Source organism: Microtus ochrogaster, chromosome 7 (assembly GCF_000317375.1).
Source record: "Microtus ochrogaster isolate Prairie Vole_2 chromosome 7, MicOch1.0, whole genome shotgun sequence".
In the NCBI taxonomy this organism is placed as follows: Eukaryota; Metazoa; Chordata; class Mammalia; order Rodentia; family Cricetidae; genus Microtus; species Microtus ochrogaster.
The window spans coordinates 21,920,744-21,947,645 of record NC_022014.1 but is presented as its reverse complement, the minus strand read 5'-3'; the positions used below and the strand labels follow the sequence as shown (position 1 = coordinate 21,947,645).

General features: G+C 40.7%; 1 protein-coding gene across 1 annotated transcript in view; it reads right to left on the bottom strand.

The window, feature by feature from the left end:
• The window catches only part of Efcab5 (EF-hand calcium binding domain 5), a 105,186-nt gene that overhangs the window by 72,728 nt on the left and 5,556 nt on the right, over positions 1-26,902 (bottom strand). The window contains exons 4-6 of the mRNA XM_005349504.3: positions 16,863-17,403; positions 4,364-4,520; positions 3,137-3,185 (exon numbers count right to left, since the gene is read on the bottom strand). Coding sequence (XP_005349561.1) covers positions 3,137-3,185; positions 4,364-4,520; positions 16,863-17,403 — 747 coding nt within the window. The remainder of the gene's footprint in view (positions 1-3,136; positions 3,186-4,363; positions 4,521-16,862; positions 17,404-26,902) is intronic.

Genomic DNA, 26,902 nt, shown 5'->3' with positions numbered 1-26,902 from the left:
TGTGAGTATGAACAGCTTCCGGTAACCTTGTAAACTGTCTGTGAGTATGAACAGCTTCCGGTAACCTTGTAAACTGTCTGTGAGTATGAACAGCTTCCGGTAACCTTATAAAATGTGTGTGAATATGAACATCTTCCTTTTTCTGTATGTTCCTCAGCATCTTCAGTCTCCCTGGCCTCGGAGTGAGTCACTGCTGTTGCTTGCCATCTATTCAGCAAACTTCCTGTGTATCTCCAGATGTGCATGTACATGCAGACACATAGATCTTTTGTTTTTCTGTAATGATAATCATCACCTTGATCAGCAACTTACATTTCTCACCAATCATTGTAGGTTTTTCATGTATGATCAGGAGCTCAGAGGGACAGTTGGAAGCTGGGAGTCATCAACTAGATTTGTGGGTTAGAATAAGAAAATCCAGGGTGTGTGAACAGTGTGGCGGGTGATGAGAAAGTCAAAAAAGCGAACTCTGGAAGCTGACACTTCATGTGCAGAAGAGCTGAGAAATCACAATGCCAAGAGGTGATTGAAAAGAATCGTCTGAGTAAGGGTGACTGGTAATGGGGACCCTCCACACTTCCACTTTAAGGGCTAGGGACTTAGCTCAGTGGGAATGCTCCCATCTAGCAAGCACAAGGCCCCAGGTTCAGTCCTTAGTTCCAGTAAAGCAAAACAAGCCTCCATCTGATATGGTAACTACCAAGTCCATATTGAGCTCACCAGGAGACAGACACAGTCCTGTGCTGGAAGGATTAAGACACTAGCTCTCTCCTGCTCCTAACAGCATCGCCACCTGCAGTGGGCCGGGACAAGGTGGTAAGGAAGACTCCCCAGTCACTCTTGAGTTTTGTAACTGTCCTAAGAGTTATAACTCTCCTAAGAGGCCTTCCACCTTCAGAAAATTATGCAGACGAGACTGGTCTCTACCACCAGTGGCTGATATTGAACAACTTAAGGAGAAAAATCACGTCTTAATTTTCTTTATTCTTTACTCCTCACAGTGTCTGGAATCAAGTGAGGGCTCGGTAAACCGAACTCATCATACAGGAAATAAACACTGTAGTCAAGCAAAAGAGGGGAGAACGCTCATCTCGCTGGGCAGGGATGGTTGAGAAGCCATCTGATCTTCAGCAGGATCCTAGCAGACTCTCTTAGCTCACTGCTTCCTCACTCTCCCCCAGAATAAATGAATAAGCAAAGATATTGCAAAGAATTTCGGAAACAGCAATGGAGGCTGAGCTGATGGGAGAATTCCGGTTTCAAACATACTGAGAGCAGGGAGAGGACAGGTTGTCAGGAAGAAAGGCCCGAAGCATGTTCCCAAAAGAGCAGACAGGATGCTAAGAAGCATGTTTTATTTTAAAAAGCAAGGAAAGAGTGAGCATGGTGGCTCGCACCTTTAATTCCAGCACTTGTGAGGTAGAGGCAGGAACTATGTGAGTTTGAGGCCAGCCTGGTCTACATAGTGAATTCCAGGACAAACAAAAAACCACAGAGAGGAAAAAAAGCAAGGAAAGAATGAAAATAGTCTCATAAGTTATAGTTACCACTAAACACAGTGATAAAAAAAGACAAATTAAAAACAGTGTGTTATACTGGGAGACAGAGACAGGAGGATCTCTGTGAGTGCCAGGCAGCACTAGGAGGTCTGCACAGAATTCCAGGCCAGCAGGCCCTATCTCAAAAACCAAAATAAGGCCAAACAATCAGTGGGTCACAAATTACACAAATCCCAGGATCCACACTCAAATCCTTAGTTACAAGTCAGGTTCCTCTTAGCTAGACTCACGCAAAGAAACATTTCCCCAAATAAATGCATCAAACCTATGATCTCTCCACAGGGATGGGATGGGCTGTTCTCTCCTGGTGTGCAGAGTGGAAGTTTGTAGGAGAGTTTTTGTTGTCTCAGTGGTGGGGAGCTGGTGGAAAGATAGAATTCCCAAGATTTCTACACCATAAAGTCTCCCCTCTCCTGTCAGACCTTGGAAAAGGTGAACCGCTGCTTTCACAGCTCTCAGTTTAGAACTTACTTTATATGCAAATGCAGAGTACAGTTTTGCTATAGTTTTGTTGCTGTTGTTGTTGCAAAGTTTTGAGCCCTGCCTTTGTACACACTCAGCCCTTTTTCTACTACTGTGGGTCATCTATATACCTGGCCCCTCATTTTGCTGTTCAGTTTTTCTGGAACTATAATACTGTGAAGTTTTTGAGTGAGGGTTGAATGAAAGACTTGTTCCGGAACTTACCAGTATTTGTTCACCATTTCAGAAATTGTCTTATATATAGAAAGTGACATTGCAACTTTAATCTGAACTCATAGGCAACACTTCTGTGTTAGTCTGCATTTGTAACACCCCTAGCCGTGAGAACAGCACACATAGGTACGTGCACACACATACACACACATGAATATTCATGTATATGTGATACCTATATGAATATATAAGTTCTTTTTGCCCTTATTTCAAAATGTCAATACAGGGAAAACAGTTACTTAGATGTAATCTTACTTTTCTTATAACTCATTATTCATGAAGAATAGGTTAAAAAGGTCTATTTATTATTTCTTCTAGTGATATTGTAACTAAAAGTTTATAAACATAAAATTTTAAAATATTTATTTATCTGTCTGTGAGTACATGTGAGGAGGATGGTGGCTGTGGATGCTGGAAAAGGGTGTTGGGCCCCTCAGAGTTGGTATAACCGTCATTCTTAGGACAGCCGGCTTGTTCCGTGGGTGTCAGGATCTGAGCTCTGGTCCTAAGTTCCTTATAATGCTCCAGCAATCACACTTAGCCATTGAGCTACCTTTCTGATCCTACATATAATTTTAATGCCTTTCTTTGCACAATTCCTTTATTTTAATTATGGCATTATACTTTTCTTCTAAATTCTACAATTGCTATTATCTGGGAACGTCACAGGATAACAAAGGGGCAGGGAATCACACAATATTTGTTCTACAAGGGAGCACTGGACTGCAAAGACTGAGCTGACTGATTCCTTCTGTGTTCCTGGGAAGAACGGAGAAGGCTTATCTAACTTTAAGTGCATCCATCCTCATCAGCACTAATGTTGACTGTGTGACCTCAACCTCCCTCCCAAAGAAAAAACGCTGCAGTAAAGGCATATTTACCAAGATGCAAATCTGGCTTCTGAAAAAAATCATAAAGAACATTCTGAATCTGCAGAAAGGAAGAGAAAGAACACATTACTCTCTGTTAGCACATATTTAGTGTCTTGGACTAAAAGTCATGTACTTCTAAGTACTGAGTGATCCAATCTCGGCTTAGTTTAGCATTTTGCCTTCTTGCGTATGTCCTTCCTGATTTCCGTTCTCTTCGTGTGCGGACCGAGACACTGAAAATGATCCTATTTTGTCCCCTAGGGACAAAACCTAGAAACCTTTGGCAGTGAGTGTGATGTAGCTAAGGAACATTTGCAACTACCTTGACTGGTCTTGAACTCACAGAGCTCCACCAGCCCCTGCTTCAGAAATGCTGGGATTAAAGCCATGTACCACCACCTCCCAGTAGACCCACAATTCTTTAAAGGCATGCGATGCTGGCGTTGTCTCACTGGTTTATTTGCCATCTGCATATGTTATGCATCTTTGGTGATGTGTTTGTCAAGTCTTTTGTTCAGAGAGAGAGAGTGTGTGTGTGTGTTTGTGTGTGTGAGTGTGTGTGTGTGTGAGTGTGTTCTTCAGATGTTCAGATAGGGTCTCACTATGTAGATCAGGCTGGTCCTGAACTTAAACAACTGCTTTAGCCTCCTGAGTGCTGGGATTGTAAACATGTTTCACCAGGCCTGGTATTTCCTATTTTTTAAAAGGGCTATTTAATTTTTGTTGTTGTATTTTAATTGATAATTATTTTATGTTTTGGACAATAGTCTAATAATTTTGTTTTTTGTTAATATTTCCTCCACAGATCTTTTCCCTTGGTCCATTTATAGTCATTCACTTAAAGTGAAATATGATTGGCATTGTATGATTAAATATTTTCAAATCTCTACACAATTAAGAGAAAATACTTTGTTCTTAAAGAGTAGATGTTCTTTGGAGCTAAGAGATGTGGTCTCTCATAGATATCACAAATAGTCACACACACACACACACACACACACACACACGAAATCCATCTCTGTTTGTAATGATTAGGTTGGAAACCCTTGTCAATATCAAGATTTTAAAAACATTACTAGATTTGTATTTTATTTTTCATGCCCATTGAAAAATTGAAGAAATTAATAAGCTTCCATGGGGTAGACAGGTCAGTTGTAGCAAAGATTTCAAGGGAAGCCTCTGACATTCTACTAACATGCTAGCAGGTTCCCGCTTCGCATGCATGGTTTCTCCTACCACAGCTATCGGAATCATTCCTCTGGGGTCGAGAATCCATTCACCGAACTGCTCCTCCAGAGCCTGCTTTCTCATCGTGGCCACCTTGACTTTGACGGTGCTGATATATTCTCTTTGTTGTCTCTTTTGTTTAACTTTCTCCTTCATTTTGGAGACTCTGGAGTATGAGAACACAGAATATATGTTAAGAACCCTCAGTTTGGTTCAGATAGTTCAGCGGCAGAATCCAAGAGCCCAGAGCCCCACTTAAACTCCGGAGTTGCCTTCCTTCCACCAGGACTTCCTGCGCTCAGCACTCATCTTAGGCTAATTTCTACTCTTAGTCAGCTTTTTATAGAGGCTGTCCTATTTTACCTATATAAGTAATAGATTTAAGAAGTATTGGTGAGGATATTAATCAACATAATAACTATGAAAAACTGTGGTGACACTTGAAAAACAGAAGCATAACTAACAAAAGACACAGCAATATTACTTTTGGGGGGCTGGAGAGATGGCTCAGAGGTTAAGAGCATTGCCTGCTCTTCCAAAGGTCCGGAGTTCAATTCCCAGCAACCACATGGTGGCTCACAACCATCTGTAATGGGGTCTAGTGCCCTCCTCTAGTCTGCAGGCATACAGACAGAATATTGTATACATAATAAATAAATAAATTATTTAAAAAAATATTACTTTTGGATATTTCTCCAAAAGACTTGAAATCAGTCTGTTAAAAAGAAGTCTACATTCATATATTAATTGCCACACAATTCATAGTAGCAAAATACAGAAACAATTCTGAATGAAGAAAGAGAATTTGGCATATAAACACAATGGATTTTATGCAATCTTACAAAACCAGAATTTGTTCTTTATGAAATATGAATAGAACTGGAGAATTGGGATAAGTGAAATAAACCAAGTACAGAAAGATAAATGACACGTTATTACTTATACATAGTAAAATATAAAAAACTCAAACATAGAAGCAGAGTACAATGGTGGTTACTGAGAAGATTAAGGACAAAGGGAACAAAATACATCAATTAGAAGGAAGAATAAGGTTTTTAAAAATACCTATTGTACAATAATATAGTTTATAATAGAATGCTGCATATTTAAAAATTGTTAATAATATAACTTGCAAATGTTCTCTCCATAAAATGATAACTATTTGAGATGAAAGATGTTAATTAGCTTGATTTAATTATACTACATATTTATAAATCATAACATCACACTGTACCCTATAAATGTATAGAACTATAACTAGTCAATTTCCAGGCCTTTGTTTTTGTTTTGTGTTTTTACAAAAAGAAGTAGCAAGAATATATCCAAAGCCACATGCCTTTAATGCCAGTACTTGGGAGGCAGAGGCAGATGGATCTCTGTACGCTCAAGACCAGCCTGGTCTACAGAGTGAGTTCCAGGACAGCCATGGGTACACAGTGAAACCCTGTCTCCAAACACACACACACACACACACACACACACACACACACACACACACACACACACACACGAGAGAGAGAGAGAGACAGAGAGAGACAGAGAGAGACAGAGAGAGAGACAGAGAGAGAAACAGAGACAGTACTGAGAATACCCCTAGAGGCTTTCCTACACTCTCTAAAGGCAGAGATGGTCTAAAGTCTAAAGGCAGAGATGGTCTAAAGTCTAAAGGTCATTAGCTTTTTGTCTTCCCTGGACACAAAAGTCATCGGGAGGAACTCTGACCCCCAAGCTAGGAAGGCAACATGGAAGGTCCTCTTACAAGAACAATGCCAGGTCATTCCAATGCTCTGGACTAAACTTGAGACATCTGCCTGGGAATATTTGCTGGCCTGTTGCTGCTCTCTAGTCAGAGGCAACTGCTTTCGCAGCCCGGCTGAAGGCCTGAGTACAAGAGTAACTATTGTCCTTGTCCTCTGCTGGAGATGCATGGCCAGGCCGAGAGTGGGGGAAGAATGGAGGCTACAGTTGTTCCTATGTTAATCATCCCTCTTAGATCCTAAAAAACGAACCAAACAAACCCCAAACTGTTTTGACTGACATCAAATCACATGGTTCAGAATAACAAAAACAGCTGGGAGTGTCAAGTAAATTTTTTGTTTTTTTAGATTCAACAACATTTAGAATAGGTTTGATTTCAGATGCAAAAGAATTTTCTCTGAGAATGTGGACATTAGGTACCTCTAATAGTCCAAAAGAAAGTACTGAATAGATGCTGCTTTATACCCATGTAAAAATCTTTGCAATTCTCTAGGAATATAAGCTTCAAAAATGAACTTTAGATTTGAAAACAAAGGCATGGAGGCAGGTTAGCAGCACAGAAGAGCCTTGTTTGAACTTTTTTTTTTTTTAGTTTTGCGAGACAGGGTTTCTCTGTAGCTTTGGAGCCTGTCCTGGCACTAGCTCTTGTAGACCAGGCTGGCCTCCTCGAATTTACAGAGATCCGCCTGTCTCTGCCTCCCAAGTTCTGGGATTAAAGGCATGTGCCACCATCGCCCAGCTTGTTTGAACTTTTGAAAGATCGACTGGTATTTTAAAGGAAGGGCTAACCCCTCCAGTGCTCTGTGAAGCATCCTAACCTCTGCAGTCCCTTCAGCTGTTTGCCCAGCCTCCTCTTTCCATACTGCTCTCTGTCTTCTCCCAGTACTTCATGTCTGCAGTTTCTGTTTCCGTTCCAGTATGGCGTTCTATTCTATACCCGTGCCTTGTATCTAGCATTCTCTCGTTTACTTAACCACACTCACCTATTGCACAAACAGTTATTATCTATTCTGCCATTCTACAGATCAGCATCTGATAGCAAAACACATCAGTGATTGGGATAGTGTCATAAGTACTGACAGTCTCCGGATTTTCATAAGTCACAAAAATAGATTCACACAGTTATTTTTCTGTCACAGTTTCATCTGCTCAAAACATTTTCTCCCCCTTGCTTTGCCTGATTAGCTCTTCCACATGCTTTGGGTTTCAATCGAGACATCATTTCCTCGCTCATCATGATGCCCATATTTAGAAAGAAAATCGAGTTTTGTGCTTCAGAGACACTGCATATGAGCTTCCAAATATAATTCAAATGGATTTTAAATCGATCATGCCACTCTTTGGGGGAATGGCTAAAATTTCTGTTGTCTACATTATTTTGTGAGACTGTCACACCCAACCAACAGAATTCTACACAATGCAATACTTTGTAACTTTGGGTAGATTAGGGTAGCTGTAACCTACAAGTTGATTCTAAATATAACTCCCAGGATCGGAAGATAGCTTAGTCGGCAAAGAGTTTGCTTTTCAAGCTTGGTGATCTGAGTTAGATCCTCAGAACCAAGTTAAATGGAGGAGAAGGAAGAGGAACAAGAGGAAGCAGAGGAGGAGGAAGTGGGAGGGGAGGAGGAAGGAAAAGAAGAAGAGAAAGAAGAAAAGAAAGGTTAGGCGGGCAATGTAGTTATGCACTTGTAATCCTGGCACTGGGGAGGTGGCAGAAACAGGCAGAGTCCTGGGGTTTGTTGTTCAGCCACACTAGACTACTTGGTAACTTCTGAGTCAGTGTGAGACTCTGTCTGAAGAAACAAAGGTGGGCAAGGCCTGATGAACTACAACTGAGATTGACCCCTGGTCATGCGCACATGCACACACATGCACAAACACGTGCACACACATTGGCAGACATATAAGCTAACTAATAAAGCTAGTTACGGTGGTACATACTTTGTAATCCCAGAACAAGGGAGGCTGAGGCAGGAGGATAGCTATGAGTGTGCAGCCAGCCTGGATTTCATAACAAAATCCTGACTCAAACAAACAAAACAACTAATCAAACATTCCCTCCCATAAAGTGTTCTGAGATTTTAAGAAACAAAAACACCACAGTACAAATTTGATTAAAGAGTAGACATAAAAACTGGGGATGTAGTAAAGACAGAGTGCTTCGTAGCATGCACAAACCCTGCATTTGATCCTCAGCACCAGCAGTGTACAAACGGTGTGATGGTACAATGTAATCCCAGCTCTTGGGAGGATGGAGGCGGGGCATCAATTGGTACAATGTAATCCCAGCTCTTGGGAGGATGGAGGCAGGGCATCAATTGGTACAACGTAATCCCAGCACTCAGGAGGAAGGAGGCAGGGGCATCAAATGATACAACATAATCCCAGCTCTCGGGAGGTTGGAGGCAGGACCATCAAATGGCATAACGTAATCCCAGCTCTCGGGAGGATGGAGGCAGGGCCATCAAATGGCATAACGTAATCCCAGCTCTCAAGAGGATGGAGGCAGGAGCATCAAAAGTTCAGTGTCATTCGCAGCTACAGAAGGAGTTTGAGGCCTCCTGAGCTACATCTTATAAAACACTGTTTCAATAGAAAAGAAGAAAGGAGAAAGGATGGGTGGATAGATGTATGGAAAGAAGGAGGAAGAGAAGAAGGAAGAAAGTTTTAAAAAATTCTGTATGCATGTATGATCTATGTATATGCATGTATTAGTGTATGTGTGTGTTTGAGTGGAATCTTAAAATTGGGTAGTACAAAATGAGCTAGCAAAGGAAGCTAAAGGCTAAATATGGAAATAGGAAAACTGAAAAAATAGGGTATCATGGAGAAGGAAAAGGTATTTCAAGAAGGAAGTGCCATCTTCACGAGCACAACCAGAGATCAGATTCAAGAAGGACCACAATCTTTCTGGTGGGTCTAGAAGCAGGGAGAATGTGAGGATCTTGGTAAGTACCATTTATTGAAGACAGCTTTGTACAAAACCAAATAAATATGAGAGGTTGATAAAGGTGTGGGAAGTAACAAAATATATATGGACAAATGTCTCTAGTAAATCGGCCAGTTTTCATTGTATATGATAGTGCTGGAGAGATGCTGAGCAGTTAAGAGCACTGGACACTCCCTGAGGATCCTAGTTCAATTCCCCAACTCCACATGGTGACTCACAACTGTCTATAGCTCCAGTTCCAGGGGATCTGACACCCTTTACTAGATTATGTGGACACCAGGCACACATTTGGTACACACATACACACACACACACACACACACACACACACACACAGGCAAAACACTCATACATGCAAAATAAAATGAAATAAAATCATTGTATAAAGTGTGTTTTTCATGATAACCAAAATTTGTTTTTTTTTCATAAGGTGTTACTCAATAGTGAGTGCTAAACATCCATGCAGTAAAGACCCATAAATAAGTTCAAAGTATTAAATCATGTACTGAGCCATAGTTCACCAGGCACATGCCCAGTTTCTAATAATACTGTGACCAAAAAAAAAAAAAAAGCCTTGTCTTCCAAGAGGTTGTGAGGACATGAATAATTCCCAGTGCTAAAAGGTGGCATGACACTTCAAGTACTTCCAAAACATGCAGACACGGCACCTGATGGAGACCAGGTGTGACGGAAAGTAGCCAGGAGAAGTGGTACTCAGGAATTCCTGGAGGACAAGGAGAAATGAACCAACTAGAGAGATGAGGGCTAAGATGTCTAGACAAAGAAAGCTAGCAGTCTGGATTCCAGAAGAGAATACTGGGTTGATAAGCATGAAATAGTAAAAATGGGCGGGAAGAATGTAGCCCATCTGGCTGAGGTGGATAGTAGTCAGGGCTAAGTTCACTATCACTGCGTGCTGGGTACCTCCTAGACAACATGGCGAAGTTTTGAAGCTGGCATTTGTGGTAAGAATTTCCTATTTCTGTATGAGGTGGTTGAGCCACATTACTGGAGAAGTGGGAGCAAGGCAGAGGACCTCAGAGTAGGGTCGTAGTGATATTTCATTTGTACCATTTAATCCATTTGTCCAAATGGATTAAAGACCTCACTATAAGTCAGAACACATTGAACCTAATAGAAGAGAAAGTGGGAAATACCCTACAACAGATGGGCACAGGAGATCGCTTCCTATGTGTAACCCCAACAGCACAGACTTTAAGGGCAACATTGAATAAATGGGACCTACTAAAACTGAGAAGCTTCTGTAAAGCAAAGGACACTGTCACCAAGACAAAAAGGCAACCTACGGACTGGGAGAAGATCTTTACCAACCCCGTAACAGACAAAGGTCTGATCTCCAAAATATATAGAGAACTCAGGAAACTAGACTTTAAAATGCTAATTAACCCAATTAAAAAATGGGGCACTGAAATGAACAGAGAATTCTCAGCAGAGGAAGTTCAAATGGCCAAAAGACACTTAAGGTCATGCTCAACCTCCTTAGCGATCAGGGAAATGCAAATCAAAACAACTTTGAGATATCATCTTACACCTGTCAGAATGGCTAAAATAAAAAACTCCAATGATAGCCTTTGCTGGAGAGGTTGTGGAGGAAGGGGTTCCCTCATCCATTGCTGGTGGGAATGCAAACTTGTGCAACCACTTTGGAAAGCAGTGTTTCGGTTTCTCAGGAAATTCGGGATCAACCTACCCCTGGACCCAGCAATACCACTCCTGGGAGTATACCCAAGAGATGCCCTAGCAAACGACAAGAGCATCTGTTCAACTATGTTCATAGCAGTATTATTTGTAATAGCCAGAACCTGGAAACAACCTAGATGCCCTTCAGTGGAAGAATGGATGAAGAAAGTGTGGAACATCTACACATTAGAGTACTACGCTGCGGTAAAAAACAATGACTTCTCGAATTTTGCATGCAAATGGATGGAAATAGAAAACACTATCCTGAGTGAGGTAACCCAGACCCAAAAAGAGATTGTGATTTTGCAGTCTATAAGTAGCTAATTTTTTTTCTTTGACACCAGAAGTCATGTCTACCAGACTGTCCTCAAATTCACCAAAAAGCCAAGGATGATCTTGAATTTCTGATTATCCTGTCTCCATCTCCCAAGTGCTGGAATTATAGGCACACACCACCATGGCAAATGCATGGGATTCTTGGGATTGAGCCCAAGTTTCACGAACACAAGGCAAACATTCTATCAACTGAACCCTATCCCCGCTCGACACACAGCTGAAGTGTGAAGGAACAAGGTAGTATACTTGCCCAGAATGTCATTCATAGATGCTTGCTAAACTAACTAGAGTTTATAGATTGTTATGCTTCAGGTTGAATGAAATCAGGAAATTTTTGGCTAAAACCCTCTTATATACCACTTGTATAACAAAAATTCAAATATCCTTTAAATATTATCCTTACTTTTGGTAAGCTATGCTATACTGGATTGATAAAATCTGTTTTCCAGTACAAATTGACAAGCTAATATTACTAATTTCACCTGTGGAGAAGTACCTGCAGGATTTCCTCTCATAATGAGTTTCACTTTGGCTCAGTAAAGAGGTGGCAGATGGTGTGGACTGTGAGCAGACAGCTGTCTAGGAAGCCAGTCTCCTGGCAACTGAGGGAAGCCCATGCAGAGGACAAAACACATCCCCGTTGTTGCCAAGTTCCTAGCACTGGATGTTGTAAAGATGAGCTAGACATTTTGAGGCATTTTGGTGCGTGAAATACAAAATACGAGTACTGTGATGTAAATATTAGAATTTTTTGCATATACCACATCCCAGCAGAAAATATATAATGGCTTTTGGCACATGGTCTGTGTAAATTACTTAAATATTGCACAGGAGTTAATCAACAAGAAATTATAATAAATAAAATAGGATAAAGGTCTGCATCTTTTTTCCTTTAAAATTGCACTTGGTTTGTGTAGCTCTAATATTTGAGGATTTTACTCACGTGTTTTCTCATTTATGCAACTGTAATAGAGAAGGATTCTTTGGAATATCTTTTTATGATTATTTCCCTTCGTGGAATAAATGTTCTATCATTAATGAATACAGCTAATAAAGATAATTCACTGAAAAAATTCTCCAAAGACACCTCAGGGTAAAGCAGAGATCCTTCAGACTATGAAATAATCAACAAATGCCAGAATAAAGAAAAGATCCAAGTTTTGATTTTGTTGTTCTTTTATTTATCCTCCCAAGTGCTGAGACTGCAGGTGTGAGCTGCCACACTCAGCACTAAGGACTTCTAGATTTACTTCGCTGATCATTTGGACTGGCATCCTAGGATCTTCTATGTCAAATTGATTGAGAAACAGACTCTGCCTCTTGGAATAATCTGAAATTCTAATATTAATAAGCTTCCCTTTTATTATTTAAAATTCTTTAGCTAAAATATTATATAGTATAATTGACTGTTTTTGGTACCCAGTTTAGAAAAATCTTACACATTTTTAAGTATGTGTAATTCCCAGGCTACTAAAAATTTATAATCTAGGCAAATATTTTTCACGTCACAAAACAGTGAAAAGAAATTTTCACATATAAATCCCCAACTACTAGAGGAATCAGAGTCAGAAGGAAAAGATACACGAAAAATAAGGAAATAGAGCAAGCAGCACAAACCCAACCTGCTTTATGGCTTTGCAGATTTGAATGCAAGGCTTAAAGATCAAAGTCCACTTTGTCTACCTTTCAGAAACTTGATAAAAAGTACATTATACTGAGCATGGAAAACCACGGGTCAGTGGAGACACTGTATTTTTCAAGTGAACAACTGCCACCATGAAAATTATTCTACATAAATAAAGAAGGTCTGCTCAGTCTATTGTTATGAGACACGAAACAGAGATGGATAAATCCCCCTTTCTCATGTGAAGAAAACATGATTTTTTTTTTTTCTGAGACAAGGTTTCTCTGTGTAACAGCTCTAGCTATCCTGGAACTCACTCTGTAGACCAGGTTGGCCTCGAACTCACAGAGATTCGCCTGCCTCTGCTTCCCAAGTGCTGGAATTAAAGGTGTGCACCACTACCGCCCGGCAAAACATGGAAATTTTTAGTCGAAGTCACTTCAATGTTGTCACCAGCAGTTAATCTCTTGACAAACCAACATATGTCTGGCCTACTTTGGATGAATAGAAATAAGGGAAAAGGTTCATTCCTTTGTCAAGAGTCTGCAATGAATTGAGTAAACATAAGACAGAGGTCAAAAATTTTAAAGCAGGACTAATTTTAGAAGATTGCCGAGCATCTGAGTGTTAAGTCAGTAGGCTTTGGCAACAGAACAGGCTGTTAAAAAGCATGAGAACTCAAGAACAATGGCAATGGGTTTTTGATCCTACTGCACATACTGGCTTTGGGGGAGCCTAGGCAGTTTGGATGCTCACCTTACTAAACCTGGATAGAGGTGGGCGGTCCTTGGACTTCCCACAAGTCAGGGAACCCTGATTGCTCTTCAAGCTGATGAGGGAGAGGGACTTGATCGGGGGAGGGGGAGGGAAATGGGAGGCGGTGGCGGGGAGGAGGCAGAAATCCTTAATAAATAAATAAATTTAAAATAAATAAGTAAATAAATAAAAATAAAAAAAAGGCATCCGTGGGCTGTCTGATTAAGCTACAAATGCTGTCATTGACGTTGTCAGCGTACAATAGATTTTGACTTTTGCCAGAGGGAGATGAAGTTCTAGTCCTAGTGATCCAGATAAAGTCTTTGGTTAATTTATCTCTTTAATGGAATTCCTGCAGTTGCTCCGGCAGAAACTAGGTGAGGCTGGATGGAGGACTTAGTGGTAAAGAGTGTTTGCTGCTCTTGCAGAAGACTGAGATTTGGTTGTCAGCACTCACACCAGGAAGCTCATAACTGCCTACAGCTCTAGTGCCAAGGGATTCAACACTCTCTTCTGGTCTCCAAAGGCACTTGCACACACACATGCGCATACATGGAGGTAAACACATACATACAAAGAAACTAAGATTCTTATTACACCTCAAGATGGCCTGAAACATTCAACTTCTCAGTGCTAGAATCATCAGTGAAACGAACTTGTCATGTCATTGGCTGGCAAAGGAGCCCAAGACCAGGGATTTGATATGTCCATTTGTTAATCTGACTATAGTTTATGATAAATGACAAATGCCTAGAGTTTTATGTACTGTTTGAGGTTTACATATCTTTCTGACAGGAGGAAGGGTTTGTCACATTTTTGATTTATAGCTTTGACATCATTTCCAAATCGTAAGTACATTTTTTTTTTCCAAATGGGAATAGTTCTAGATGCATCCTAACAGATTACTCAGTAAGAACAGATGGTGAAGAGAAGTGTTCTTTGAACTATTTAATAAATTCAGCGGCATTGTTTCCTGCACACTGGTGGAACTTTTCACTAGTACTAAACTCTCATCATTTGTTTTGTTTGTTTGTTTTTTTACCTAGTAACCTTCAGCAGGATTCGTTTAAAATATATTTCCAGAGGATCTTATTCATAAAAATATAAGGAGTAATGTAGGGATCTGAATATTTGGGGCATGTGGGTATTGGGAAGGGAACCCAGGGCCATGTATAGAGAGTCTTTACTTTCACCAAGCACCCTTGGAGATGTAGGATGTTCTTCTATATATGTGTGGCTTTTATTGGTTAATGAACAAAGCTGTTTTGCCCTCTAGCAGGGCAGAATATAGCCAGGCTGGAAGAGATATAGAGAGAGTAGGTGGAGTCAGAGAGATGCCTTGTAGCTGCCAAAGGAGAAGAAAGTGCTGGAACCTTACCTGGTAAGCCACAGCCTCATGGAGATATACAGATGAATAGAAACGGGTTAATTTAAGATGTAAGAGTTACTTAACAAGAAGCCTGAGCTAATAGGCCAAACAACGTTGTAATTAATATAGTATCTATGTGATTATTTAGTTCTGGGAGGTCAGAAAATGAACAAGAAGCTCCATTTACAGATGGTAACAATAAACAGTTGTGCACCCCAAGTTAGATGTATTAGTCAATACAGCTAGGTAAGAGAAAGATGTCAGAGGTGTAAAAACTGAAAATATAACCGAGTGGTGGTGGTGCACACCTTTAATCCCAGCACTCGGAAGGCAGAGGCATCTCTGTGAGTTCAAGGCCAGCCTGAGATTCAAGAGTTAGTTACAGGAAAGCTATGGCTGTTACAAGGAGAAACTCTGTCTCAAAAAAAAAAAAAAACCCAAACAAACCCAAAAGACAAAAATTGAAAATAAAAAGAAAGATTATTGTTTGAAAACAGCATAATTGTTTCCCTAGAAAACACAATACAGCAATTCAATTTTACTATAATAGAACTCAGTAAGGCAACAGAAAGCAAAATGTATATATAAATTAATAGTTTTCATTTCTTCAGATTACTCCCAGACTCCCCCCCCCCCACCAAATGTGGTAAAAGAAGCCCACTTATAATAGCAGCAAAAATTTATAAGACAGCCTGGGACAAATTGAAGAGGGACTATGGAAGTGTGTACACATGAAAACTTTAAGGCTACAGAGACAGATACAGAAGATAAGCAACTGTTAAATGGCAATAGCAGAAATGCTTGTCCTTGTTAAAGATGTTTATTGGCTGGGATTAGTAAGTAGCCATTTGTAGAATAATAAAGTTGTATCTACATCTTACATATTATACTAACATAAATTACAATTTTAATTTATATTTGTATATATTTAAAATATATATATATTTGTATATATTCAAAATAAAAATTAGTATCCTAATTGAGTGTGGTGGTATTTCTTTAATTCCAGCACTAGGGAGGCAAAAGCAGGTGGATCTTTGAGTTCAAGGCTGGCCTGGTCTACGTGGCAGGTCCCAGGTCAACCAGGGCAGCCTACTGAGATAGTGAGACTCTGGCTCCAAAAGTTACAGAGACAAGGTTGCTCTGTAACCTTGGAGCCTGTCCTGGAACTTGCTCTGTAGACCAGGCTGGCCTTGAACTCAGAGAGATCACGGCCCTGGCCTCGTGATGACTGGGACTATAGGCGTGCACCATCATGCCCAGCTTACTGTACACCTTTTTTGAATATGTATTGTGATGTTTGGGTTAGGTTACTCTCCAGTGCAGAGAGTCTAATACAGACATAAATATTACTTGAAGTCCTAATATGACAATCAAATCCAAGTAACTAGCTAGGTGTGCTGGTGCAAGCCTATAATCCCAGTACTTGGGAAGCTGAGGCAGGAGGATTCCAATGAGTTTGAGGTCAGCCTCGATTACAGAGTGGATTTAGGCCCAGTTTGAACTTCAAAGCAAAACTCTATGTCTTGATAAAACAAAACAAATAAACTTATTTTAATTCATCAGTCCTTGCAGTGCTTTGAAAAGGTGAAGCCCATAGTAGGACCACACTAATACAGAGCCTTACTATATAACCTTGAATTTGCTTGGAGTACATAGCTCAGCCACAGGCACAAGAGAGACTCTGCCTCAAAAAGCTGGAGGATGAGAACTGACTCCCAAAAGTTGTCCTCGGACCTCCAACATGTGCCACAGTTATGTGCACCATCCACACACTGACTACATAAAAGGAAAATGGATATTATAGAAAATAGCTTCCACTCATTAGAATTATTAAAAAGACACTGAATTTACCTCAGCTCCCAAATGCTAGGTTTACATGTGTGAGCCACCACCCCTCAGCCAACAATGGTTCTTGATTAACTTTCAGCTCCTATTTGCATTGCCATCATTGTTCTAGCTTTTCAGCATAAGGAGACAGACAATCAGTTAAACACACAACGAACTGTACCTGTTGCTGATCGTATCGGGAACATGGACCTTTAGCTCTTCTGTGACCTCTCTCATCACCCGCTGGTAGCCAGACATTCCTGGGTCTTTGATATAAAGAGTGTTGTTTCTCATTAAATATTCCCCCAAATAATTAATTGGATCAAACTTGGTTGGGATATCAGCTTTGCTCAAAAGTTTCTTCTTTTCTACTTGCATTAACATCTGTTCGACTCCAGGAATCAAGGTGGGTAGAAGCTTGTCCAGCAAGTAGGCCCGGGTAGTTAGCGTCATGCTTTCAATATCAAACCACTCTTTAGCCAGGTCATCCCTTGGGAGCTGTTTTGCAGTCTTCCTTTCCTGTTCCCTCTTCAGCATATCCTTCTCTAACATTTTCTGCTGCATGGCCTGGGCTCTTGCTTCTACTCTCTCATTGAGATTGTTCTTCCATGGCAGCTGTGCTTTGAACTTCAGCTCACTTTCATCCAAACCAAGAATCACCTTTGCAGGTCTTCTAAGCACAACATTCATGGAAGCTGAACGGGACTCCTTTGGTGAACCAGCTGAGAAGAAAAAAAATTAAATGTAAGACATACTAGAAGTATGAGCTGGAGATACGGTTCTGTGGGTAAGAGTTCATACCGCTCTTGCAGAGGACCCTGGTGGGTTCCTAGCATCAACGCTATGCAGCTCCCAGGGACCTGTAATGACTGCTCCAGGGAGATCGGAGATCTGATGCCTTAGGCATCCGTGGGCTCCTGCACTCATGTGCACCTATCCGCGCACAGATACACATACATGTAATTTTACATTAGAAAGTATAAGAAATACTATAAATAGAGTTTAGTTGATGACTTTAGAATATATTTAACAACAACAAAAACCTCAAAATGGCCTTATATCCTTTTACATGGTTTACTGAGCACCATCCAAGCAAAAAGCCTGAGAACAATCATTTGAACCATAAAAGTATTTGCTATTGTGCTGTGGAGTATTAGTTTAAAATGTGCTACATTTGTTTGTGCTGGGGGACATTGGTTTAATGATGCAAAGATGTGTTACATTCTTTTATGCTGAATTTGTTTAACTCTGTGATGCTGTGTTACTTTGCCTGCCTAAAATACCTGATTGGTCTAATAAAGAGCTGAACCGTCAATAGCTAGGCAGGAGAGAGAACCAGGCAGGGCTGGTGGGTAGAGAGAGTAAATAGGAGGAGAAATCTGGGGAAGAGGGTGAGGAGTGAGAAGAGGAGAAGGAAGAAGAAAGAAAGAGAGGAAGAACAAGAAAAATGAGAAGAATGAGAGGAGGAGAGAAGGAGAGACGTGCCCAGAGTAAGAGGCCAGGCTGACTCCAGCAGTGAGGGTGAGAGAGACAGAGTAAGGAAGTTAAGAAGCCTAGAGGCAAAACATAGAGCAAAACGGGCTAATTTAAGTTAAAAGAGCTAGCCAGAAAAAGAGCTAAGCTAAGGCCAAGCATTCAAAACTAATAATAAGTCTCTGCGTCACGATTTGGAAGCTAGTTGGTGGCCTAAAAGGAAAAGCCCGTTACACTACTGACATAATCAGAGGTCGGCGGGCAGCTCAGCGCCTTTAATAAACAGCTAACTTGCTGCTACTCTGTGTTCTCTCTATCTCAGAGACAAGGTTGACTGCCAGCTCCAACTCCTGCCCCTTTCTCCCCCCTTCCCTTCTTCCCTTCCTTCTCCTCCCTTCCCCACCTGCCTTCTTCCCTTCCTTCTCCTCCCTTCCCCACCTGCCTTCTTTCCCTCCTTCATATGACTGTATTTTTTTTGGGGGGGGGGATTTTTCGAGACAGGGTTTCTCCGTAGCTTTTGGTTCCTGTCCTGGAACTAGCTCTTGTAGACCAGGCTGGCCTCGAACTCAGAGATCCGCCTGGTTCTGCCTCCCGAGTGCTGGGATTAAAGGCGTGCGCCACCACGGCCCAGCTCATATGACTGTATTAAAGACCTAGAAGCAGGAGGTAAAGCAGACAGAAGAATAGAAGATACAGGAGGGAGATTAGATCATAGTCCTGAGGCTCTGAGGGCACCATAAACGGGATGGTCCATCTAACAGCCTCCTTTTCCTATGGGAGAGAAAAGACACGGCTAAAATGAAGGATTGCTGGGATCATGGACTTGGCGTGGAAGATAAAGAACTGTAAACCAGCTGCTGTGGGTGTGGAGTGGAAAACGCACGTAGCATTAGCTCTCCAAGTGATGCTGAAAGCCTGAACAAGAATGAAAGCAAGCCATGGTTCATGGCATCGGTCCAGAGTAAGGCTTTGGTTCTGGGAGAACTGGCTTGGCCCTGGGTTCCCAGGACATGACTAGTTCACACTCTGAACAGTAAAATACCAGATATTTTCCTCTGTTCCAGTGATTGCTGAGGTGAGTGGACTGGAAGAATTAATGGGACTCCTAAGGGTTTCATTGTTTTTTCTGACATAGCTATAGAGATGCAGTACTTTCCAGATACTAGCCTCTGAAAAAGAACACAGGTGCCCAATCAGACTCGTGGCTATGCTACTTCATTTTGCTTCTGTTATTTTGTGGATATAGGTTAAGATAGAAACATCTGAAAATCTGTCTATGTTGATTTTTAATATGGTTGAAAAGTAACTATTGAGACATGTCATGTTTTAATTAGTAATAACTCCCAATAAACACTACTCTTGCAATAAAAGGACAACATGTAGAGCCTCCATACCTTCCTAGTAGTGGCTATTTACAAAACTTGTTTTTAATATGAAATATTTAAAACTGCAAGGATTATATATATATACATGCAGATCTAATTTTAGCTTAAGAAAAAATTTCCTACATAGTTTAAGCTGGGCGGTGGTGGCTCACACCTTTAATCTCAGCACTCGGGAGGCAGAGGCAGGTGAATCTCCCTTTTGAGGCCAGCCTGGTTTACAAGAGCTAGTTTTAGGACAGCTAGGACTGTTACACCGAGAAACCTGGTCTCGAAAAACCAAAAAGAAAAAAAGAAAAAGAAAGAAAAAGAAAAATTATCTACATAGTAACACCTCTCATTTATTTCTACTTTGAGAGAGATACTACTGTTCTAAATTTTATGTCTATCATCTCCATGTATTTTGGTATGTTGATATATTTTATTACATATCACTGATATAATACTATTCTCACTTTAATTTTATACAGTTATTTAATATCATGTATAGTCTATGGCTTTTTTATGTTTGATGTTATAATTAGAAACTTTATCTAAATTGATAGGTATAACTACTTCATTTTATTTTTCTCTGCGGGATAATATTTTATTATTTAACGATATCACAATGTATTTATCCATTCTCATTTTGCTAGCTATTGGGATATTCCAGCTTTTTTTTCTTATAACAAATAATCCTACTACTAAAATTATTGCATGTATCTCACTTTCTACATATGTTTCCTTAAGGGATATTACCAAGATTTTTGCCTATTTTGTGTATGTGTGGAGGGTGATCTAGTCATGGGATGCAGGTAGAGGTCCGAAAACAACTTTCAGTTCTTCCTTTCCACCATGTGGATTCTGGAGGTGTAATTTAGTTGTCAGGCTTAAGGGAAAGTGCCTTTATCTATTGAGCCTTCTTAGCAGCCCCTGTTTCTGAGCCTGTTACTCAGGGTGCTCTAGTATGAATGCTTTGTGTCCCTGAAAAATCTGTATATCAGAACCTAAGATCGAACATGATAGTATTAAAAGGTAGGGCCTCTGGGAAAGACTCTGCCCCATGGACAAATTAACACCCTACAAAAGGGCTAGAATGGGGCTGAAGAGATGGCTCACTGGTTAAGAGCATTTGTCATTCTTGCAAACGATCCAGGTTCAGTTCCTAGCATCCACAATGGAGAGCTCACAGCTGTCTGTAACTTCAGTTTCAGGGTACCCAATGTCCTTTTTCTAGTCTCTCTAGGTACCTGAACATGCATGGTATGTACAGACTCACACAGACACAAACACACATACACATAATTTTTTTAAAAATTAGATGTGCTGGAGAGAACTAGCTAAGCCCTTTTTGCTGTCCTTCCACCTCTTTGTCATTTGAAGACACAGTGTGCTCACTTCCTGCAGAGGGTACTGCATGCAAGGCCTTGTGTTAGAATCAAAGACTGAGCCCTCAAAGAGACATCAAATCTTGACTTGATCTTAGACTTTCCAGTCTTCATAATTGTTAATAATAAATGTATACTGCTTTTAAGTTAAATTTATGATGTTTAAAAATTACCCTTGCCTGTGTTTCTTTTATAGTAACAGGAAGTCAAAACACAGGGTCACAAGTAAGAGCATTTCACTTGCAAGGAATATTATTCATTTACTTCCAGAGTTGTTGGTATCAATTTCTAGAAACCTTTGGAGCATATTAGGTCCATTGTGGGTGGGATCTGTGAGCCTTCCTTTGGACTTTTATTTCCCCCCCTTGGACAAACCACTTATTCCAATCACCATCCACAAGAGTAAGAGTTCCTGGTGTAGGGGCTGGAGAGAGGACGACTCAGTGATTAAGAGCATGTACTGTTCTTGCAGAGGACCCGGGTTCCAGTATCCATGTTGGGTGACTCGTAACCACCCACAACTCCAGTTCTAGGAGCCCAGATGCCTCTGGCTTCCTCAGGCACCTGCACTCACATGTACATGCCCCCACACAGATGTGAATGCACATATACTTGAAAGAATAAAATACCTTAAAAAAAAAAAATCCCCGTTGTGGGAGAGTGGCTTTTGAGTTGTGGGGCTCAGGATCCTGAAAAGGAGCTTCGGGATGCACAGAACCCGAAGTTTCTTTGTGGCCAGAGCAGCTATGCTTCAATTTATTTCACAATTGGAGAACGTTGTAAGATTTCATTGGAAAAGGCTTCGCTGCTAAAATAAATTAAAAAAAAAAACCTGCAGAAAAAAACAACACTCGGAAGAATAAATTTTATCCTTTTCCCAAGAGAAAAATCAAGAGTTCTCGATCCAAAGGTGGAAGGCATTTATGAGCCTTCTCCAGGTTTTTATTTCTTCTATGGCCAAATCACTTATTCCAACCAGAGGAAGTTGAGGAGGGGTAGCACATGGCTCTCTCACAGGTCAGTTGGATTTGCAAAGGGTACTTCTCCATTGTGTTTTGTTGTGGTGATGGTCAGTGCTGATTGTCAACTTGACAAAATCTAGAACTACTCTGACCCCTGGGCACGCCTGTGGGGATTATCTTGATTGCATAACAAGGTGGGAAGACCTGACCACTGTGGGTGGAGCATTCCTTGGCTGGGTTCCAAGACTGTGCAATAGTGGAAAGGGCAGCTGAGCACTGGAACTCCTGCGTTCATCTCATTTGCTCTCCGCGCTTCCCTGCGGACGTGATGTGACCATCTGTTTCAGTTCCTGCAACTTTGACATTTCCGCAGACTGTAACTTGGGATAGTGAGCCACCAAAATCTGTACCACTCAAATTTCCTTTGTCAGGGCATTCTTAACACAGCCACAGAAAATAAAAATAAAATGGTCATCATAATTATTACTATATAATACTTTTATTTTTACTTTTTTTTTTTTAAAAAAAGGTACGTATGAAAGAGGAATTGTTTTAGGTCTGCAGGCTTTCATGTACTTGATTTTTTCCCCTTAATGTGTCTAGTACAAACCAAGGAACATATGCTCTTGCCTGATTTAAAGGTAGTGCTATAGAAATAAAGCTACTTAATACCTAATGATCCATAATGGCTCGTTAATAAACCCACAAATAAACTTGGTGTTCTCTCTATTCATTGCAGCCCGCAAGTGCTTCCCTAACATGGTAGGCCATTCTAGGTTGCTAAGCAATAATCCTAGTGCTTGAATTGCCCCCACTGATACACAGAATAGAGGAGAATGTGTGCTTGGTTAGGACTCTAGTTAAACACCTCTCTTTAGAAGCCATAAAAATCAAGGAAAGAAAAGGAGGCCCAGCAATAGGAGGGCCAATAAATCAGGATTCTATCTGAAGCTGTCTTTTCACGTGACTTTGGAATTCGAGGCTCTCAAGCTGTGGAAGTGCCCCAAGGGCAGGTTAGTTTAGAGACTTAATTGATTATAGTTTTGAAACACTAGAGTTGTTTTTCAGGAGCAACTTTCCAAACTCTTCTTAGAATTAGGAACCTTTCAGGCTCTTTCCTCAATGTGCAAAGCTTCATCTTTGTAGCCACGAGTCAACTTTTTAAAAAGCCACTTTATATTTTTTAAAATGAAGTATATTATCTTGTATATTGTTAATACACTACACTTACATCATTTATTATAACTTGCAAAAGTCATTCATGAATATTAACTTGTTTAAGGTAATATATATATATATATTGCTGGGTATGGTAGCACATGTACTTAATCCTGGCACTCCATTTGGGAGGCACGGGCAAGCAGATTTCTGTGTGTTCCAGGCTAGCCTGGTCTACAGAGTAAGTTCCAGGTCAGCCAGGGCTATATAGTGAGAGCTTGTTTCAAAAACAAGCAAATAAATGAAAATTAGACTATACTGCTTAATTCAGTACAGTATCACCAGTGTACTGTGCAACAAAAAGGGACGTCAGAAAAAGAAGGGGAGAGCTAAAAGAAAGAGGGAGGTGGAGGGGGGTGATCAAGAGGGAGATAGGAAAAGAAATGGATGCCAAAAATGAAAAACTAGAAGGAAAAAGAGGAAACGTAGAGAAAAGCTACCAAAGTGACAGCATGAAGTCAAGTTGTTAGACGGGTTTTTGTATTTTAGCAATGAGCTCGACTCATATATTATTGAGGCGTGAATGCTTATGACTAAATAGGAAGGCACATGGAGGAATTCCTCGTTCATAATTCAAAAGGTTTAGACTTTAAACATGATATTGGTCATTTCCTGCACTTAGTACACGGTCCATTGCTAGGCATACTTCATAAAGACTCTAGGTAAGTATATAACAGGAATCAAGTAATCTCCACTATCACAAGCCTTACCAGACTCTTGCTAACTTACCATTCTTGGGGCTGGCTACCGGTTAAACTACAGACACTGGCCTGGCAGTTGTTCAACAAGCTGTATGCTATTTTTCCAACACAGGCCCTGTCTGAAACCCAGCTGCCCTGACTTTATCATCAGCGTTTCTCAATATAATGTAACTGCTTTAACAGAGGGGAAGCACCGCCAACCATTGCTGGAGCTGAAATTCAGTTGCAACAGGAACTGGGCGTTTCCTGCAGTTTTGCTAATCTCTGAGCTTGTGTAATATGAACGGAGCTGGGCAAACTGCAGGTTTTGTTTGTTTAAGGATTTCTAAAAATAAAAACTAATCTCACAGCCCCAAAAAGAAAATAGCTGGTATAAAGAATTGGCACAGTACATTCAACCACAGTATTTTTTTTTCTATGCAAAGACAAGAGTTTAAGAGCATTTTGGTAGCCGTCTGGCAGAATTTTGACAAGTATATAACAAGGATTATGACCCTTCCTTTGGCATGTTGAAAATGCAATAACAGTTCCTCTTCACATTTATTATATATATACATATATGTTCTGTTATATATACATATTTGTGTTGAGTGATGCTGAATATAAGGTTTAGTATGATTGACTATTGAATGAACAAGAGCTCCATATCTCATTTGCTATCACACAGAGCAACCGTGATGCTTTCAGCGCATATATACTGAGAGGAACAGAGCAACACATGGAACACACTTTCCTCCACTGCACATAGGAAAGAAACTGAAAGTACCAGAACAGGAAAGTCCACAAAGACTCCATTTATACTTTTTTGGTGGGGGGTGGGAGGCAATAAATTCCTTGGCAGAATACATATATGAAGTCATGCAGGTACAAATTGTCCATAAACTAAACACCTCATTGAATTTATAATGAAGTTCCTGTTTGACATGTTTTAAATGAAAAGTTAATTTATAAAGCTGGCTCCAATGATTAAGAAAAATACAAGGCAGTCTTCTGGGGTATTGCTGGTAGGAGAAATGAGGGTGTTAAAGCCAGGCAGAGAATGAGTGCAGTCAGGTGAAAGAGGATAGGTAAAGACTTGTCCGGAAGAGAGATTTTAAAAGTTAGTTTAAAAAGGGGGGGACTGGTGAGGTGGCTCAGTGAATAAAGGCCCTTAAAAACCTGGATTCTCTTGAACCCCACACGGTGAGAGGAAAGAATCAACTCTTGCAAGCTGTCCTTTGACCTCCCATGTGTGCCATTCACACCCATCGAACAAACTCAAACACATAAAGCTGGAAACTGTGAAAATAGCACTGACTCTAAGGAAACAGTGTTCTCCAGACACACCAGAACTGAAGCACATAAGAACCCACAGAGACCAAGGACGCCTGCACTAGGTCTGCACAGGTTCCAGCCAGATGACACTGCAACACCGAGAGGGGGAAGTGGACAGAGGTCCCACCCAACCAAGCAGTTCTGCAACTCTTACCCAGCGGCAAAGGGAATGCTAGTTTTTAGTGTTTCCAACTCTTTATTTATTTGCTTATTTAGTAGGTGTGGGCGGTGCACGTGGGCAGGGCAGAGGACAGCCTGAAGAGTTTATTTTAGCGGTGTTACGGCGAATATTAACCTCACTCCAGGAAAGCCCAAGCCCAGGAGTAGTTGTTCAATATGACATGAACTTGATGGTATTTTAGTGGACTTTTTGTTTGGCATCTTTTGTCTTATTGGTGTTTTGTTTATTTTGATTTTCTTTTTCGTGGGATTAGTGTGTGTGTGTGTGTGTGTGTGTGTTTCTTGTTTTTTTTTTTTGTTTCTTGTTTTCTTTGAAAGAGAGAGAAAAAACAAAGTTGGGTGGGTGGTAAGAATCTGTGGAAGGAAAAGCAAGATAAAAATACATTGTATAATATTATGTCAATTAAAAATTTAAGTAAAAAAGAGAACACTGAGAACTGAAGGATTAAGTGAGGATGTGGCCGTGGGAATAGGAAGAAGAGGGATCAATAGGTGAATTAGCTAAAAAAAAAACCTTATGAAAACCTGCTAGTTAGTAAGCTAGTTTCAAAATATAACTCTTGTGGAATAGTCCTTTACACTGTGTGAAGATGTGCCAACGTGACTGGTTTAATAAAGAGCTGAATGGCCAATAGCTAGGCAGGAAGAGTTCGGCAGGATTTCTGGGGACCGAGAGATTCAGGGAAGAAGAAAGGTGGATTCGCCAGACACAGAGGAAGCAGGACATGTAGGAGGAGAGGTAAAAGCCCATGAGCCACATGGCATCATGTAGATTAACAAATATGGGTTAATTTAAGTTTAAGAGCTAGTGGGACAAGCCTAAGCTGAGGTCAAGCTTTTATAACATGGTAAGCCTCCATGTTGTTTTTGTGAGCTGTCAGCCCAAAAGAAAAATCTGTCTCCATATGGCACCCAGTGTGAGGGCTCAAATATCCAAACACAGGGTCTGAGACAGCTAAGAACAGCTCTGGACAAGGAGCAGATGTGGCTTTCTAGTCCTGCAGTCTCTCAGACAGGCCAGTGCTCAGCATAGAGACGCACAGCAACTGGCTGCTGGCCGAAGGCTAGAGCCGCCGCCAGTGCCATGTGTCAGAGCCATGCACTAAGCTGAGCTAGCAGAGAATGCTGCAGGTGCCCAGTAAAGACAGAGACCTCTAAACAGGTTATAGTGTCAGGCTTCAAAAGAAAAGAAAATGGGTGCAGACAGTCATAAAAAGTTTATAAATAATAAAACCAAGCCTTTAAAGAGAATAAAATGATATAAAAAGATAAGTCATGTAAAGATGAAAAATACACAGGGAGTCTGGATCCTATATGCTGTCTTGTTGACTTGAAATTTTTTATTATGATAGCGAACAACAGCTGCTGAGAGACATGGGATTGTAGGAGGGACTGCTGAATCAGCCTAGATACTTTAGGAATGCTTTAACTTTAAGATGGAAGTCAAAAATGTGTTGCTTTGAAAAAGAGGTTATGCTTTTGTTTCCAAAGAAAATGAAAGGCTGTGCGTTCCTTCAAGATTAATAGAGATCAGCCGGGCGATGGTGGCGCACGCCTTTAATCCCAGCACTCGGGAGGCAGAGGCAGGCGGATCTCTGTGAATTCGAGACCAGCCTGGTCTACA